The sequence below is a fragment of the Diabrotica virgifera genome, chromosome 2, assembly GCF_917563875.1.
Source record: "Diabrotica virgifera virgifera chromosome 2, PGI_DIABVI_V3a".
In the NCBI taxonomy this organism is placed as follows: domain Eukaryota; kingdom Metazoa; phylum Arthropoda; class Insecta; order Coleoptera; family Chrysomelidae; genus Diabrotica; species Diabrotica virgifera.
Genome location: NC_065444.1, coordinates 247,203,481 through 247,220,675, shown reverse-complemented (window position 1 = coordinate 247,220,675; position 17,195 = coordinate 247,203,481). Strand labels below are relative to the sequence as shown.

At 31.9% G+C, this 17,195-nt stretch overlaps 1 protein-coding gene across 1 annotated transcript in view; it reads left to right on the top strand.

Annotated features, from left to right (window-relative positions):
• The first annotated feature begins 686 nt into the window (after positions 1-686).
• LOC114326745 (b(0,+)-type amino acid transporter 1) overlaps positions 687-17,195 on the top strand; it is a 267,109-nt gene continuing 250,600 nt past the window's right edge. The window contains exon 1 of the mRNA XM_050644420.1: positions 687-811. Coding sequence (XP_050500377.1) covers positions 769-811 — 43 coding nt within the window. The 5' untranslated portion in view covers positions 687-768. The remainder of the gene's footprint in view (positions 812-17,195) is intronic.

Sequence of the window (17,195 nt, the reverse complement as noted above, 5' to 3'; positions counted from 1 at the left end):
ATTACATTTGCCTTATCTATCTCTTTTACTGCGACAAGTAAAAAGAAATTAAGGGTAAAACAAAAAAATAAACAAAAAAACAACCTCTAAACTATTTTTAGTATTTATTTTTAGTATTGTATTTAACTTTTAGTATTGTACATAATAAAAAAAAAATAAACTAAAACAAATAAAAACCAAAAAATAAACAATAAACAAAGCAAACAAAAACAACCACTACACTAGCTAGTACTTTGTGCTGCCAGTCCTAAGCCTGGATAAAGGGTGAAGGTAGGTTAATGTCATACCCTTGTTCAGATTACAACCCTGTTCGACCGCCCTGTATTATGTACACCTAATGCTTCTCGGTCTCATCCTTTTTGGTCTCCTACTGTTCGGTCTAGTGAGGTTTCGGTAAAGTGCTTTTCGGTCTAATGAGTTCGGTCTACTGCTTTCGGTCTAATGATATCGGCCTCTTTACAGTAAACCGCGATAGACGAACCTTACCCACCAACATCTACAAAAATCGTGTAAGTAAGCCGTTTCCGAGATAATTGAGGCGTTCCATACATAAAACTCACTCTGTATAACGAACAATTTGTCTTTTCAGCGGGTGGCGCGAAATCGTTCAGATCCGGCAACACCGCTCGGAAAACACCGTCGCGGCGCGGCGCAACTCCACCGGTTGGTGCGACGCTACTCGGCGAAACGATGTACGTGCGAAACTCCAGTAAGTGTCATGATATCATCCGAACAGCGTCGTTACAATTTCGATCCTCATAGAGAGACATGTATGGCGATGAATATGCCCACAGCAAGCAGATTATTTGTGGTAAGTCTTTGATCATTAATTAAAAGTGAAGTTTTAGATAAAACTTAAGTTGTATGATTCGTGGTTGTCAGATTTCCAGAAGAATCTGATGCAATTTTCAATTTCCTAAGTAAAGCGCATCGTGTGGATTTAGACTAGGGAGGTGGCGGTTGTGATAGTATTTTCTCTGCTAAAAAACATATTTTCATGTATTAAAGGCTAAATTTTACACATTGCACAATATTTTAAAAACTAAAATTACAATATACACGTAACACTGCCGGTATAATCTATTTAAACTAGAAACATTTGTACCACTTTTAATGAACCACAATTAAACTGTTGTGACAATCAATAAATAACAAAATTATGCCTGTTATAAACAAATAATTTTTGAAATAATTTGAAACTATAACAAGCTTGTAATAGTATGTACTATAAAGTAGGTATGTTATTCATTGTACAGTACCTTCTGTCACGGCAATACTTCCGTGTTCGTTTTTTTCTGTATCCATGCTATTTTAAGCATCCTTCTGTAACAGCACATTTCAAATGACTGTAGCTGCAGCTTATTTATGTATTCCTGCTTCAATGTCCAGATTTAGGGCTTACAATACCGGGATCCCGAATACCGGAATCCCGGACGATTTTTGTCCGGTATTAAAAACCGATATTTATGTAAAAATACCGGTATTTTGGTATTACGTTAATTGATAAAAATTGAATTTATGCACAATATAAATCTAATAAAATAATATTAATTAATTACAAGAATTTTTTTTGAAGATAAACAAACAATTTCGTTGTATTAAAATCTAATCAGGCATATTTATTACACATACCGAGTAGTCCATTCTTTCACGGTTTTTGCTCTAAATTTTAAAGAACCGCTTGGATTGACATGAAATTTGGCATACGTATAGCTTACATGTCAAAGAAAAAAAGTGATATTGTGCCGATGTGTGCTTTTGTCCTGGGGGTGAAAAAATATATGTCCAAAATAATTCAGGAAATGGGTAAACTGACTAATTTTAAGTAACTTTTGTTCTATAGAGCTTATTCGCTAAGTCAACACTTTCGAGTTATTTGCGAGTGAATATGTTCATTATTCAACAAAATAACCACATTTTTAGACGGTTTTTCGCAAATAACTCAAAAAGTAAGTATTTTGTCGAAAAAACGTTCTTAGCAAAAATATAGCCTATAAGAAAGTAAAAAAAATGGTGTACACCTTAGGTCTCTGGATCCCGCAGAACAGAGTAATAGCCAATGAAAAATAGATTCATATTCACCAAATTTCAAATAGAATATTTCGACGTGAAATATCCAAAAAGTTAAGCACTTTTTGGGAAAAACCCATTTTAACTTTTTTAAAGTATTTAAAAAAGCTTTATTTCTGTTTTTACAAAAAGTTTCTAGCATTAAATTTAAGCAAGTTACGCTCAAAATAAAGATGGTCCATTTTGTTTTTGCAAACAAAATCGGGAAGACCACCCCCTAATTAGCAACTTAAATGAGATTAATCGTTACCGCTCCACAAATTATTTTACTTATGTTGTGTTTATATGATCTGTAAGTTTTATCGATTCAAAGTGCTTATTTTTTAAAAAATTTGGTTTCAAAGTTAAATTTTTAAAAATTTAAATTTTGAAAAATATGCTTTTTTTCAAAATAACTTGAAAATTGTTAGAGATACCAAAAATCTTGAAAAATAAAAAAAAGTCAGATTTGCTTTTCTGAATATCATGTATTTTTTTGTTTTTCTGTTAGACAAAAATTGATTGAGATTTGGTGTTTCTAAATTTGCATACATTCGTGATCAGTGACTCGTTCAACCCCTTTAAACTACAGCCCTTTCAATAATAAGGACTTTGAACCGATGAAACTTACAGATCATATAAACAATATATACACGAGTCAAGAAACTTGTGAAGTCGTAACGATTAAGTTCATTTAAGATACTAATTAGGGGGTGATTTTCTCGATTTTTTTACCAAAACCAAAAGGGACTAACTTTATTTTGAGCGTAACTTGTTTAATTTTGATGCTATAATTTTTTTATAAAACAAAAATGAAGCTCTGTTTAAACACTTTAAATAAGTTGTAATGAGTTTTCCCCGAAATGTGCTTCATTTTTGGTTATTTCACGTTAAAGTATTCCATTTGGAATTTGACGAATATGAACCTATTTTTCAATAGCTATAACTCTGCTTTTACTAGGTGTAGAGACGTGATATATACACCATTTTTTAAAAATTTTTACAGGCTATATTTTTGCTAAGAATGTTTTTTCGACAAAATACTTACTATTTGAGTTATTTGGGAAAAACCGTCTAAAAGCGTGGTTATTTTGTTGAAAAAATGAACATATTCACTGCCAAATAACTCGAAAAGTATTGACTTAGTGAAAAAACTCTATAGAACAAAAGTTACTTAAAATTAGCCAGTTTATCCATTTCCTGACTTTCTTTGGACGAATATTTTTTCACCCCCAAGAGGGGGTAAAAACCACCTCCAGGGCAAAAGCACATATCGGCACAATATCACTTTTTTTCTTTGACTTATTAGCAATGTGTGTGCCAAATTTTACGTCAATCCAAGCGGTTCTTTAAAATTTAGAGGTTTTGCAATATTTTACCGTTAAAGAACGGACTAGAGCCGAGTATGGCACCATCGAGAAGCGGCGGTATCGGCAATATAAAACGATTGTTTATATTTTACGTCTACTACCTAATGCCACATTTTCTTACGAAATGCCACATTTTTCAAGAAAAAATAACCGGATGGAATTAAAAAAAAAATACAAATCCGCTTTTCCTGGAGCTTTATTATTTGGCTATAAAATATTTGTCAATAACTGCCACATCAGTACCTTCCGAAAGAATATTTTCAAAGTCTGGGCAGTTAACAAACCTAGAAGAAATCGTTTATCGCCCAAAAATTTGGATTAAATAAATAAATTTTTAAACTTAAACTTAAATATAATTAGTAAATTTTTATAAATAATACCGGTTTTAATACCGGTCCGATATTTCAAATATTAAATACCGGTATTCAGATTTTAGTTCCGTATTGCATGCCCTATCCAGCTTTCAGGGCAATATTGTACTATCGGAAACAAGTAACATCACAGAGCTATTATTTACCATCAGTTCTAATCTTTGTTCCAAAGAATTTTTTTCATTTTTACAAACCCATTTCTGGCCATTTTCTTATTTCTGTTGTTTTAACATTATTTTCTGAAATTAATGTTTCCAGTTATATTCCCATTGAGTAGTAGTAGAGACATAATAAATCCCTGCCTAACTCTTTTCCTGATTTCAGGTTCTGAACTGGGTTCGTTCATTCATTCATCATTAAGCATTACAATCCCTAGTAATTATAGCTAATGCAATGGCGTTCAAAATCTTATTCTTGGGTGGGGTGGATTACCTATTCCTCTGTCACTTATAGCTTGCTGTGTGTCTTTGCTGCTGTCGAGATTCTATTCCATTTCTTCCTGTCCTTACACTGAACTTTCCAGTCTTTCACCTTCATTGCTCTTATGTTTTCTTCTACATCTTCCAGCCATCTTCTTCTAGGTCTTCAGGTTTCCAATTAGTTATCCTTCTCAACATATCTGATTGTGGGCGTCTCTGTATATCGCACCCTCAGTAATATAGAGGCACAATTCAAAAAAGTAGATTTTTGGGAAATCGCGTTAAAGATTCTGGTTTCCAAAATTATAGCTATTTTGTCAAATAACATGCTTCTTATTTAAGTTATAAATGTGAAATTTGGCAGATTTGTTATTTGATAATTGCACTATAAATAGCGATGAGAAAAAATAATGTAAATAAATTCCATTAATTACATGTAATTGAAAACAATACTCTCAAGTTAGTCCCATATAGTACAAAAAAACATAACAGAAATAAGGAACTGTTTAAGTTTGATCCCTTATATTCTTAATGCCCTGTCACTGTTTATGCAAAATAACGATCTATTTAGTACATTCTTTCACGGTTTTTGCTCTAAATTTTAAAAAACCGCTTGGATTGACATGAAATTTGCATACGCATAGCTTACATTTCAAAGAAAAAGGTGATATTGTGCCGATGTGTGCTTTTTCCCTGGGGGTGACTTTCACCCCCTCATGGGGGTGAAAAAATATATGTCCAAAATAAGTCCGGAAATGGGTAAACTGACTAATTTTAAGTAACTTTTGTTCTATAGAGCTTTTTCGCCAAGTCAACACTTTTCGAGTTATTTGCGAGTGAATATGTTCATTTTTCAACAAAATAACCACATTTTTAGACGGTTTTTCGTAAATAACTCAAAAAGTAAGTATTTTGTCGAAACAAATGTTCTTAGAAAAAATATAGCATGTAAAAAAGTAAAAAAATGGTGTACGCGTTAGGTCTCTGGACCTCGTAGAACCAGAGTTATAGCCAATGAAAAGTAGATTCATATTCACCAAATTTCAAATGGAATATTTCGACGTGAAATATCCAAAAAAATTAAGCACTTTTTGGGGAAAACCCATTTGAACTTTTTTAAAGTGTTTAAAAAATCTTTATTTCTGTTTTTATAAAAAGTTTCTAGCATTAAATTTAAGCATGTTACGCTCAAAATAAAGTTGGTCCCTTTTGTTTTAGCAAAAAAAATCGGGAAGACCACCCCCTAATTAGCAACTTAAATGAAATTAACCGTTACAATTCCACAATTTATTATACTTATATTGTGTTTATATGATCTGTAAGTTTCATCGATTCAAAGTGCTTATTTTTGAAAAAATTTTGTTTTAAAGTAAAATTTTTAAAAATTTTAATTTTGAGAAATATGCTTTTTTTCAAAATAACTTAAACATTGTTAGAGATCCAAAAATCTCGAAAAACAAAAAAAGTCAGCATTATTTTTCTGAATATCATGTATTTTTTTGTTTTTCTGTTAGACAAAAATTTAGGTGTTTAGATTTGGTGTTTAGATTTGGTGTTAGATTTGGTGTTTCTAAATTTGCATACATTCGTGATCAGTGACTCTTTCAACCCCTTTTTACTATAGCCCTTTCAAAAATAAGGTCTTTGAACCGATGAAACTTACAGATCATATAAACAATACATACAAGAGTCAAGAAACTTGTGAAGTCGTAACGATTAAGTTCATTTGAGATACTAATTAGGGGGTGATTTTCCCGATTTTTTTACAAAAAAAAAGGGTCTAACTTTATTTTGAGCGTAACTTGTTTACTTTTGATGCTAGAAATTTTTTTATAAAACAAAAATAAATCTTTTTTTAAACACTTTAAATAAGTTGTAATGAGTTTTCCCCGAGATTTGCTTCATTTTTGGTTATTTCACGGTAAAGTATTTCATTTGGAATTTGACGAATATGTACCTATTTTTCATTAGCTATAACTCTGCTTCTACTATGTATAGAGACGTGATATATACATCATTATTTTAAATTTTTTACAGGCTATATTTTTGCTAACAAGGTTTTTTTGACAAAATACTTACTATTTGAGTTATTTGCGAAAAACCGTCTAAAAGCGTGGTTATTTTGTTGAAAAAATGAATATATTCACTGGCAAATAACTCGAAAAGTATTGACTTAATGAAAAAACTCTATAGAACAAAAGTTACTTAAAATTAGTCAGTTTATCCATTTCCGGACCTACTTTGGACGAATATTTTTTCACCCCCAAGGCAAAAGCACATATCGGCACAATATCACTTTTCTTCTTTGACTTTTTAGCTATGTGTATGTCAAAATTCATGTCAATCCAAGCGGTTCTTTAAAATTTAGAGGTTTTGCAATATTTTACACTAATTATTATGAATTAGACTCATTTATTTACTATATTTTGCATAATATAACGGCTCAACTAAAAACTATTCTATATTATACAGAATGTTAAAACACAAACTAACCTGGATTTTCGTCATAGAAATACATGTTACTGATTGCTCCCTTGTAGCAGTAAAAGCCAGAGGTGGCCGGGGAGAGTGTGAGAGAGGCATAAATATATTTACCCAACCACTCATGTTCTTTTTCTCCCTCTGTCAATGCTAACCGGTAAAAAATTTCATTTTGTGCCCATATCATTAAAAATCACAATTAACAAAAATTTTGAGTTGAGCCCTTATATTACTGAGGGTGCGATATATCCTATCCATTCTAAGCGAAGGGATTTTATGTATCTGACTATATTTTCTCTCATACGACAAAATACTTACTATTTGAGTTATTTGCGAAAAGCCGTCTAAAAGCGTGGTTATTTTGTTGAAAAAATGTCTTCTTCAATTTCGCCATTCGTTTTCATTCTTATTCCTCCCTCTCTTGAGACGTTGTGGCCCAGTATTGTTATCATTATTTTTCTTTCAAATTTCAGAAGGCTGTCTTCCTCTTTCTTGTTAATTGTCGTGGTTTCCCTACCATATGTAACAACAGGTCTTATTAAGGTCTTATTTAGATTCATCTTTATTCTCTTACTAGAGTATTGCCTTTGATTCTTTCCTCTGTTCTCTCTTTTCAGGTTTTCCCTATGGTAACTCCCAAGTAGCTAAAGGTGGATTTCAGTTTCAAATTTATGGTTCTGTGTTATTAGATATTTCTGAGTTTTTGTGTAGTCCTTCCCTATCGTCATGTATTTTGTTTTGTGCTGGTTTATTTCGAGACCTATTCTCTTCGTTTCCTTACCTAATTTTCAACTGCTTTCATAAGTGTTCTCTTTGTCTTTGCTATGATGACTAGGTCATCTGCACATGGGTTGGTTCTCTGCATATGGGTTCGTTATCTACTATAATTTGCGCTCTTTCTTTCCAGTAAAGATTTGTTATTATTCTTAAGTCGATGAAGTCTTTTTTATTTAGAATTTGGTTTAGTTTTTCATGTCTTATTTTGCCCAATGCTTTTTCAGAATCAACGAAACAAACATGCACATCCATATTCATATCCATGCATCTTTGAGCTATCACAATAAAAGCAAATAACTCCTTTCTGGTTCCAAGTCTGTTTCTAGTTATTCTAGATATTATTGTTCTGTATTCACTGCAGTCTTTAGCATTTGTATTTTTAGGGATAGCGCAAAAGGTGGAGAGTAACCTACAGTTTTGCCATTTTTGATGTTATTAATGCCATTTCCTCTTAATATATTTAAAACCACACCATCGTCTACTTCTATTTCTATCAGTTCTGTTATAATTTTGTCATTGCACAACTCACTGATGCATTGTGTCCATTTCCTTATTTATTCCTCAGTATTCAACACTAGTTTCCTTTTGTATTATTTCAGTGTTCCCGGTTAGGTACGTTTTTAGTCCATTGAAATGTTACTTTTTTTAGGCCATACCTTGCATTTGTTAGACGAGTCAATTTTATTTTTTTAATATGTAGGAGGGGTCAGTAAAAGCTTAAATGTAAAGTTTTTGGGGTCGTCACCCTTGTCTCTGGCTACCATATTGAAAAAGCGGTGCAAAGGGGTTTCGCACTGTAACTCATAAACTACCAACCCTACAGAAAATTTAATTACACATAAAATGTAGTAAATTAAATTCTATATAATTTTGCTTCTATCACTTATTATGGTCAAATGACCAACAAAAAAGATATCAACAAAAATAAGTGAAAATTGTTTAACAAGTTTCCTTTTGGAGGTTATAACTTTTTTTCAGTTCATTTTACAATAAAATAACATTACAATAAAATAACAATAAAATAAAATAATTTACAATAAAATAACATTATATACTACATTCGCTCTCGCGAGATTTTTTTTGACACTGACGTTAGTAATTTCTTTTTTGAAAAATTCAGTTGTCAGAAGTGACTGGAAATTACTACAAAACCAACGCACCTGCTCATATCCAATATTATTAATAGTAAACAGACATAAAAATAACATAAACCTTACGCCAATCAATATTTATTTATTTAAACCATTATAATGTATTGATAGCAAATGAGAAAATTATTTATTGTACAAAATAAAAATATTTTGTAGAAATAAACTTCACAAAATTTTATGAGATTAGTAGACACTCCCACTATTTCTAATATTTCTTCTTTTTTTAATGAAAGATTAAGTTGATTTGACTTGATTTTAGCAGTTAATAGTGTGAGGTAGGAATTTTTGTGTTGTACGTTTCCTATTCCGAATGTCTCAAAAAAAATCTCGCGAGAGCGAATGTAGTATATCAATTTTGTAGAAGGTTTTTCAGCGAACAACTTTCACTATAAAGTTTAGTCCGTTCTTTAACGGTAAAATATTGCAAAACCTCTAAATTTTAAAGAACCGCTTGGATTGACATGAAATTTGGCATACACATAGCTAACAAGTCAAAGAAAAAAGTGATATTGTGCCGATATGTGCTTTTGCCCTGGGGGTGGTTTTCACCCCCTGTTGGCGGTGAAAAAATATTCGTCCAAAGAAAGTCAGGAAATGGGATAAACTGGCTAATTTTAAGTAACTTTTGTTCTATAGAGTTTTTTCACTAAGTCAATACTTTTCGAGTTATTTGGCAGTGAATATGTTCATTTTTTCAACAAAATAACCACGCTTTTAGACGGTTTCTCGCAAATAACTCAAATAGTAAGTATTTTGTCGAAAAAACATTCTTACCAAAAATATAGCCTGTAAAAAATTTTAAAAAATGGTGTATATGTTATAGTCAAAGCCCGAATTTCAGGCACTCCTAGGTTTGACTAGGCAATCCTCAGGTATGACTGACGGTCTTAGTCAAAGCCCGAAATAAATTATAGTTTCGGCCTTTGACTAGTCAAACCTAGGAGAGACTATGTTGGTCAGGCAAAGGTCGAAATTTAATTTTATGAAATCGGGGTTTGACTAGTCAAACCCCGATCAGCTTTAAAATGTCGTAATTTGTTAGATTAGATTTAATATAACGTAATTTTCTAATTTTAATGTTTATTATTTTTATATTGTCGTAATTAAAATAAAAAAATTGGTGTTTATTCTCGCCTGTTGAAGCATTATGGCATTTAGAGTTGCACAATACGTTAGACCTTTTACACTTACATGGTTTTAAAGAGCACTTCTTATTGCAGTGGTATTTTATAAATATTTGTCCTCCAAATTTAGAATCTTTTGTACTAATTTCTCTTAGAGACAGCTTAACGTCTGGAACATCTTCGAAATTATGAAAATTCTGTTTGCATTCTCTTATCTGATTTCTTGAAAAAAATAATGTTTGTTGTTCCGTATTTCGTACCAACTCTATATAAACCGTCAATTATTGTTTTACCTTGTATGATACCCAAATATTTCGAGCATCTCCTTGGCACGCGTTCGAGCATGCATTGTGCACAGACAGAAAAGATTAAAATAAATAAAGGAAATGCGATTGAAGGTTTTCATGCACATGCTAATTAATGCTATGAAAGAATTAAGTGAAAAAAAAATGTCCTCCAATTCTGATCGGAAAAACTGTTGTTCTGAAGTTATTTCCTTGTGGCTTATAATTCACTATTTATATGGGAAATAAGCCACAATTAAATAGTTAATCGGAAAAACTGTAACAATACCTATTCTCAGCTTTGATAAAGCCAAAGAGGATGCTCGAAATATTTTGAGTTGCATACAAGTAAAACAATTGACGGTTTGTTTATAGTTGGTACGAAATACGCAACAATAAACACACTTTTTTCAAGAAATCAAATAAGAGAATGCACAGAGAAATTTCCTAATTTCGAAGATGTTCCAGTTCCAGATGTTAAGCTGTCTCTGTCTCTAAGAGAAATGAATACAAAAGATTCTAAATTTGGAGGATAAGGATTTATAAAATGCTACTGCAATAAGAAATGTTCTTTCAAATTACGTAAGTGTAAAAGGTCTAACATATTGTGCAACTCTAAATGCCATAATGCCTCAACATGTGAAATAAACACTATTTTTTTATTTTAATTACTACAATATAAAAATAATAAACATTAAAATTAAAAAATGACGTTTTATTAAACCTAATCTAACAAATTACGACATTTTAATAGCTGATCGGGGTTTGACTAGTCAAACCCCGATTTCATAAAATTAAGTTTCGACCTTTGCCTGACCAACTTAGTCTCTCCTAGGTTTGACTAGTCAAAGGCCGAAACTCTAATTTATTTCGGGCTTTGACTAAGACCGTCAGTCAGACCTGAGGATTGCCTAGTCAAACCTAGGAGTGCCTGAAATTCGGGCTTTGACTATAACATATATATCGCGTCTCTACACCTAGTAGAAGCAGAGTTATAGCTAATGAAAAATAGGTTCATATTCGTCAAATTCCAAATGGAACACTTTAACGTGAAACATCCAAAAATGTAGCACATTTCGGGGAATACTCATTACAACTTATTTAAAGTGTTTAAAAAAAGCTTAATTTTTATTTTATAAAAAAAATTTCTAGCATCAAAATTAAACAAGTTACGCTCAAAATAAAGTAAGTCCCTTTTGGTTTTGGTAAGAAAATCAAGAAAAACACCCCCTAATTAGTATCTTAAATGAACTTAATCGTTACGACTTCACAAGTTTCTTGACTCGTGTATATATTATTTATATGATCTGTAAGTTTCATCGGTTCAAAGTCTCATATCACACATATTATATGTCTACAGATCATATAAACACAACATAAGTAAAATAATTTGTGGAGCGGTAACGATTAATTTAATTTAAGTCGCTAATTAGGGGGTGGTCTTCCCGATTTTTTTTTGCAAAAACAAAAGAGGCCAACATTTTTTTGAGCGTAACTTGCTTAAATTTAATGCTAGAAACTTTTTGTAAAAACAGAAATAAAGCTTTTTTAGACACTAAAAAAGTTATAACAGGTTTTCCCCAAAAAGTGCTTAATTTTTTGGATATTTCACGTGGAAATATTCTATTTGAAATTTGGTGAATATGAATCTATTTTTCATTGGCTATAACTCTGGTTCTACGAGATCCAGAGACCTAACGTGTACATAATTTTTTTTACTTTTTTATAGGCTATATTTTTGCTAAGAACATTATTTTCGACAAAATACTTACTTTTTGAGTTATTTGCGAAAAACCGTCTAAAAATGTGGTTATTTTGTTGAAAAATGAACATATTCACTTGCAAATAACTCGAAAAGTGTTGACTTGGCGAAAAAGCTCTATAGAACAAAAGTTACTTAAAATTAGTCAGTTTACACATTTCTGGACTTAGTTTGGACATATATTTTTTCACCCCCAAGAGGGGGTGAAAGTCACCCCCAGGGCAAAAGCACACATCGGCACAATATTACTTTTTTATTTGACATGTAAGCTATACGTATGCCAAATTTCATGTCAATCCAAGCGGTTCTTTAAAATTTAGAGCAAAAACCGTGAAAGAATGGACTAGTTGTTTAGTTTTATTTATTTATCTAGGTTTTACAGCGCTCCAAACTTGACCAGATTCTCGAATGCTCATAGGAATGCAATAAAAACAAAACGTTAAGCTTAATTTTCTATTTATATATTTTTTTTATTCATACAATTTATTATGATCCTAATATTCCTATGCTATGATTAAACTATTTTTGACTCTTTTCCCCACCACCCGTGAGGTAGAGTCTGGAGGCGCGTTTATTTATTTGGTATCCCCAGTAATTGTGACTTAATCCTTTAGTTGTTTGTGTGTTAAAACTATCATGTTGTTTCTGGTATTCTTCTATTTTTGTGCATTGCTCTTTTAACCATTCTTCTTTAGCTTGCTTAATTTTGTGGTTTGTTTTTTTATCCACTTTTTTGTACATCTGATTATTTTTTTATGTACCGGGTGTCCCAATAAGAATGGCTCTCGTCCATAACTCAGGAACCGTTTATAGTACAACTTTGAGAAAAAAATATTTATAACAAACGTTGCCTAGGGAAAAGCCTGGAAATTATTTTCATAATTGTAGGTTCGCCGTTAGAGGGCGTAATTGAATAGCAAAAATTAAAAAATCAAAATTTTACAAAATTTGCCTAACGAAAGGGCACTGGAAATCCGATCATCGTATTCTTCATAAAATTCTGCGCATATTTGATTTCACAAGTTTAAGTCTATCTTTGCAAATAAGAGGTGGGGGTGAGTGGGAACCTTGTTATGAAAAAATGGCTGTATGTCCGGTTCTGCTTAATAGAATTTTGCAAACTTGGTCTTGTTGAAAACAGCTCTTTTTCGTCAATGTAAGAGTTATAATTTTGAAACAGCCTATTAAGTAATATGCCAGCTAGGAGGCGTTTTTTAATTATTTTCAGAAATCCAGTTTTATTTGGAAAATATTAAATACAAGTATGAATTTTTAATCCTGTATTACAAAATTAGATCAAATTAGCAACAGAATAGCGAAAACTGCATGTCGATACCTTTTTTTGTCTCGAGATATCTTAAGAAACGTGTAAATTTTAAACGTAACCGTCTCTGTCACCGGTAAACGAAGTTACGGAAAGGTAGTGTGCTGTGGAAAAAACAAAGAAACATTTATTAGATGTCAACGTGTATTACTTAAAACAACAATAGGACAAAGAACACTATAAAATAATAATATAACAAAGAAATAAAAACAACTACTTAGTGACGACTTAAATGTTCAAATTATGGCCCATAATTTTCGATGCAAGTATGTATTTACTCTTTAAGAGTATATTGAACAGCAGTCTCAATTTCTGCTCTCGAAATGCTTTGCATGGCGTTTCCTACTCTCTGGATCATGTTGTCTCGAGTAGTGGGCCTAGCGGCAAAAACAAGGTCTTTAATCCGCCCCCATAAATAAAAGTCTAAAACAGTTAAATCTGGTGATCTGGCTAGCCAAAAAATAGGCTTCCACGTCCTATCCATCTATCAGCGAATGACTCATCTAAAAAATCTCTTACTACTCTGGAAAAATGCGCGGGACAACCATCGTTCTGAAACAACATACATAGACCTACGAACTGCTAGCGGTACATCTTCCAGAAGAAGAGGCAATTCATTCCTTAAAAAATTAGATAGCGTTCACCAATAATAGCATTATCGAAAAGAAAGGGTCCAATTATCTGACTATCACCAGATTTAACTGTTTGGTGTGGGGAAGGTTTGGTATTCCACTTTTATTTAGGTATGGGGACGTTTTTTGTCTTTAGAATTTGGTTTAATTTTTATGTCTTAATTTGTCAAATGCTTTTTCAGAATCAATGTAACAAACATGCATATCCACATTCATATCAATGCATCGTTCAGCTATCACATTAAAAGCAAATAGCGCCTCTTTGGTTTCTAGTCCGTTTCTGAACCCAAACTGACTATTGGGTACATTTATTTCTTCTTTCAAATTTTTAATACGACCATGTATTATTGTCAATAATAATTTGAGAACATGACTTACTAATGATATTGTTGTGTATTCACTGCAATCATGAGGTTGTATTTGTAAGAATAGAGCAAAAGGTGGAGAGCGACCATTGTTTCGGTATACGCCCTGTTTTGTATATTGTGTTATCCAAGTCTACTATAATAACTGAAGGGTGTCGGGAGAAAATCATGGATGTCACCAAGAAATGATTTTGAGAAAAACGAATTTTAAAGTTATAAGACTATTTACGACAAAAAAAAATGTGTTGGGGGGTATTAAAGATAAACGTAATGATAGAAAAATGTATTGATAATATAAACTAATGTAAACAAAGCATAAGAGTTAAATTGTTTTTAAGAAAATAAAAAATTAGTCGCGTAATGTCCACTTTTTAAAGAAGAAAACAATGGATGTCACCAAGTACAGGCGTTTAGTCACAGGATTATTCCTGTTTTGTTTTTGCTTTTTTGTTCTCTGCTTTTCATCTAAAACAAAATAAAACATTTTAGTTAAAAATCGTATTTTTTAATTATTTTCTTCATAACCTCGTACATCCTTCCCATTTTTTTCTTTTTTCCACACTCTTTTCACTATTAGCCATTATGAGATAATATTATATTGAACTCACACTAAACAATACTGTACAGTTTTCGCAGTTATAAAACAATATGCTGCTCTGTTGTTATAATTTGTAAACAAACTAACGACTAACCTATCATAACACGTGTGTATTACAAATCAACCGAAAAATATACATTTTACTACGCAGCGTGCCGACGTGGCAAGTGATATTGCTTGGGTGACAATCATTGTTTTCACCTAATTACGCGTGGACAAATATCGTTTTCTCCCTACATGGTCAATTTAAAAGGCTTAAAATCTCTGAACATTCGATGTTTTCTACCTATTTGAAGAAATGATGTGATAGTATTCGTTAAAATCTAGAGAATGACGTATTTACCTAAATATCACCCAATTGGTGACATCCATGATTTTCTCCCGACACCCTTCAACTATGGCTTCATCATTTATAAATTTTAAGCTTTCTACTGAAATTTGGTCTGAACCAACTACTTTGACATTTTTGGTGTATTTAATGTCATTTTAATTTCATCTTTTAATGTCTTTAAAATCACACCATCTGCTACTTCCATCTCTTTTCTTCTATTTTCTTTGAACAACCCATTGATGTATTCTGCCCATCTCTTTAATTTTTAATTACCAGATACTCAACACTAGTTTTCCATTTTTTTGTATATTTCAGTATTCCCGGTTTCCCTTCTTTATTGTTGAGGTAGTTATTTAATCTATATGTGTGTGTCAAAACTATCATGTCTTTTCTGGTATTCTTTTTTTCTGCGCATTATTCTTTTAGGTAACGATTTTTCTTTAGCTTGCTTAATTTTGTGTTTTATTTCTTTGTCCATTTTTTTTAACATCTGATCATCTTTGTTTTTATGTTGACGCCATCCGTTCTTATTGTTTGTATCTAGTTGCTATCAGGATTTCTTTTTGACTTTGATCTATTTCTGTCTTTATTAATAACCATTTTCTATCCGTTTCATTATTTTGTAGAATTTGTTCCTTAATTTATTTTTAACAATTGTTGATTTGTTGTACTTCATTTTATTATGTTCATTTTGAACATAACTTTAGGGGGGACTTTAACTAAAGGGGGCCTGGTCATAAAACTTGGCCAGAAGCACAAGAAACTGGTGTGGCAAGAATGTAAACTTATCTTAAATTTATTACTTGGTTTAACTTGTCAAACTTATGAACTTATCATGATGACTGATGATAGTGATGACCAAGTTTTTTAAATTTAGGTGAATTACCAATGAGTATAAAATAACTGAGAAAAGGAGATCTTATCAGATAATAATTATTTGATTTGGAAATACTAGTTAAGAACTGATAATGCATTTTTATGACACGGATTATACATTAGATCCGTTCTGTAATCTAAGGATAAGATACTTAAAAGTCGATTCGAAACATTGTTCAAGGTGAATTTTGTTTATCCATTTTTTTACTTTTTAATAATTAGCTTTAACGATGACTTCTGGTTTTACCGTTTTGTGATAACTACCGGTGGGAACTTGATTGATCATTATATCAACATCTTTTTTATTAGAAGTTACCACTTTGAATAGTGTGCTAGTTACAATTACTTAGCAGAATGTAAGTATTCTCCACATGTTTTTCTTATTAATAGTCACAATTTTAACCTTTTTTGCCTTAATCTAGCGTGGAAATACTTCATTCTAGGCACTGAAGATGTTCTGAATTAGAACGAAAACCTTTTGCACGACATTTTATGAAGTTTTTTAATAAACGATTTTATACCAGTATACAACTTGAAGTTTTTACTCCTGTATGAGTTTTTTAAACTATGGTATACTAACTATTGGGATTGTCCCATTGATTTTATCTTTTTTATTAACCCCACTACAATCCCTACAAACAATCTATCTATACAGTCTAAGCCTTAAGCCCAGTTTCACACACTAACCCTCGTTGCACACGCTAAGAATTTGAACGTGCGATGCGCGATGGTTGAAAGATACGATGACATTCCAATGGTGGCTCGAGCAATCCTATGGTACATTTCTCATTACACGGTGCGTGGTTCGAACGTTCTGTGAAGTCGCCGTGTAATGTGAAAGCTACCACGGGATTGTTCGAGCCACCATTGGAATATCCTCGTACATTCTAGCGATCGCACGTTCAAATTTTTAGTGTGTGAAAGGAGAGTTATTACCCTCCTGGTTATGTAGATAATGGTTAGGTAGATAATATATGTATAATAAGTAATAGGACTGCCATATATGATAATATATAATAATTCAAATGGTACGCCATATAAGATAGGGAGGCGTCCTGTGAGGTACCCCTTTTTTGTCTTCAATATTGACTATATTTAACACATATTGATACTCATTTAGTATTGATCAATTAACTATAATGGCAATTTTCGTTTTAACGTTCGAACTGTATATGTGGTTTATTCACTAAACTTTTTGCGAACACATTCGGATACAAGTTTCTAGGTACGTTTTTATTTCACCGGAGGGACCGCAGACGTTCGGATACAATTAGCGTCTCT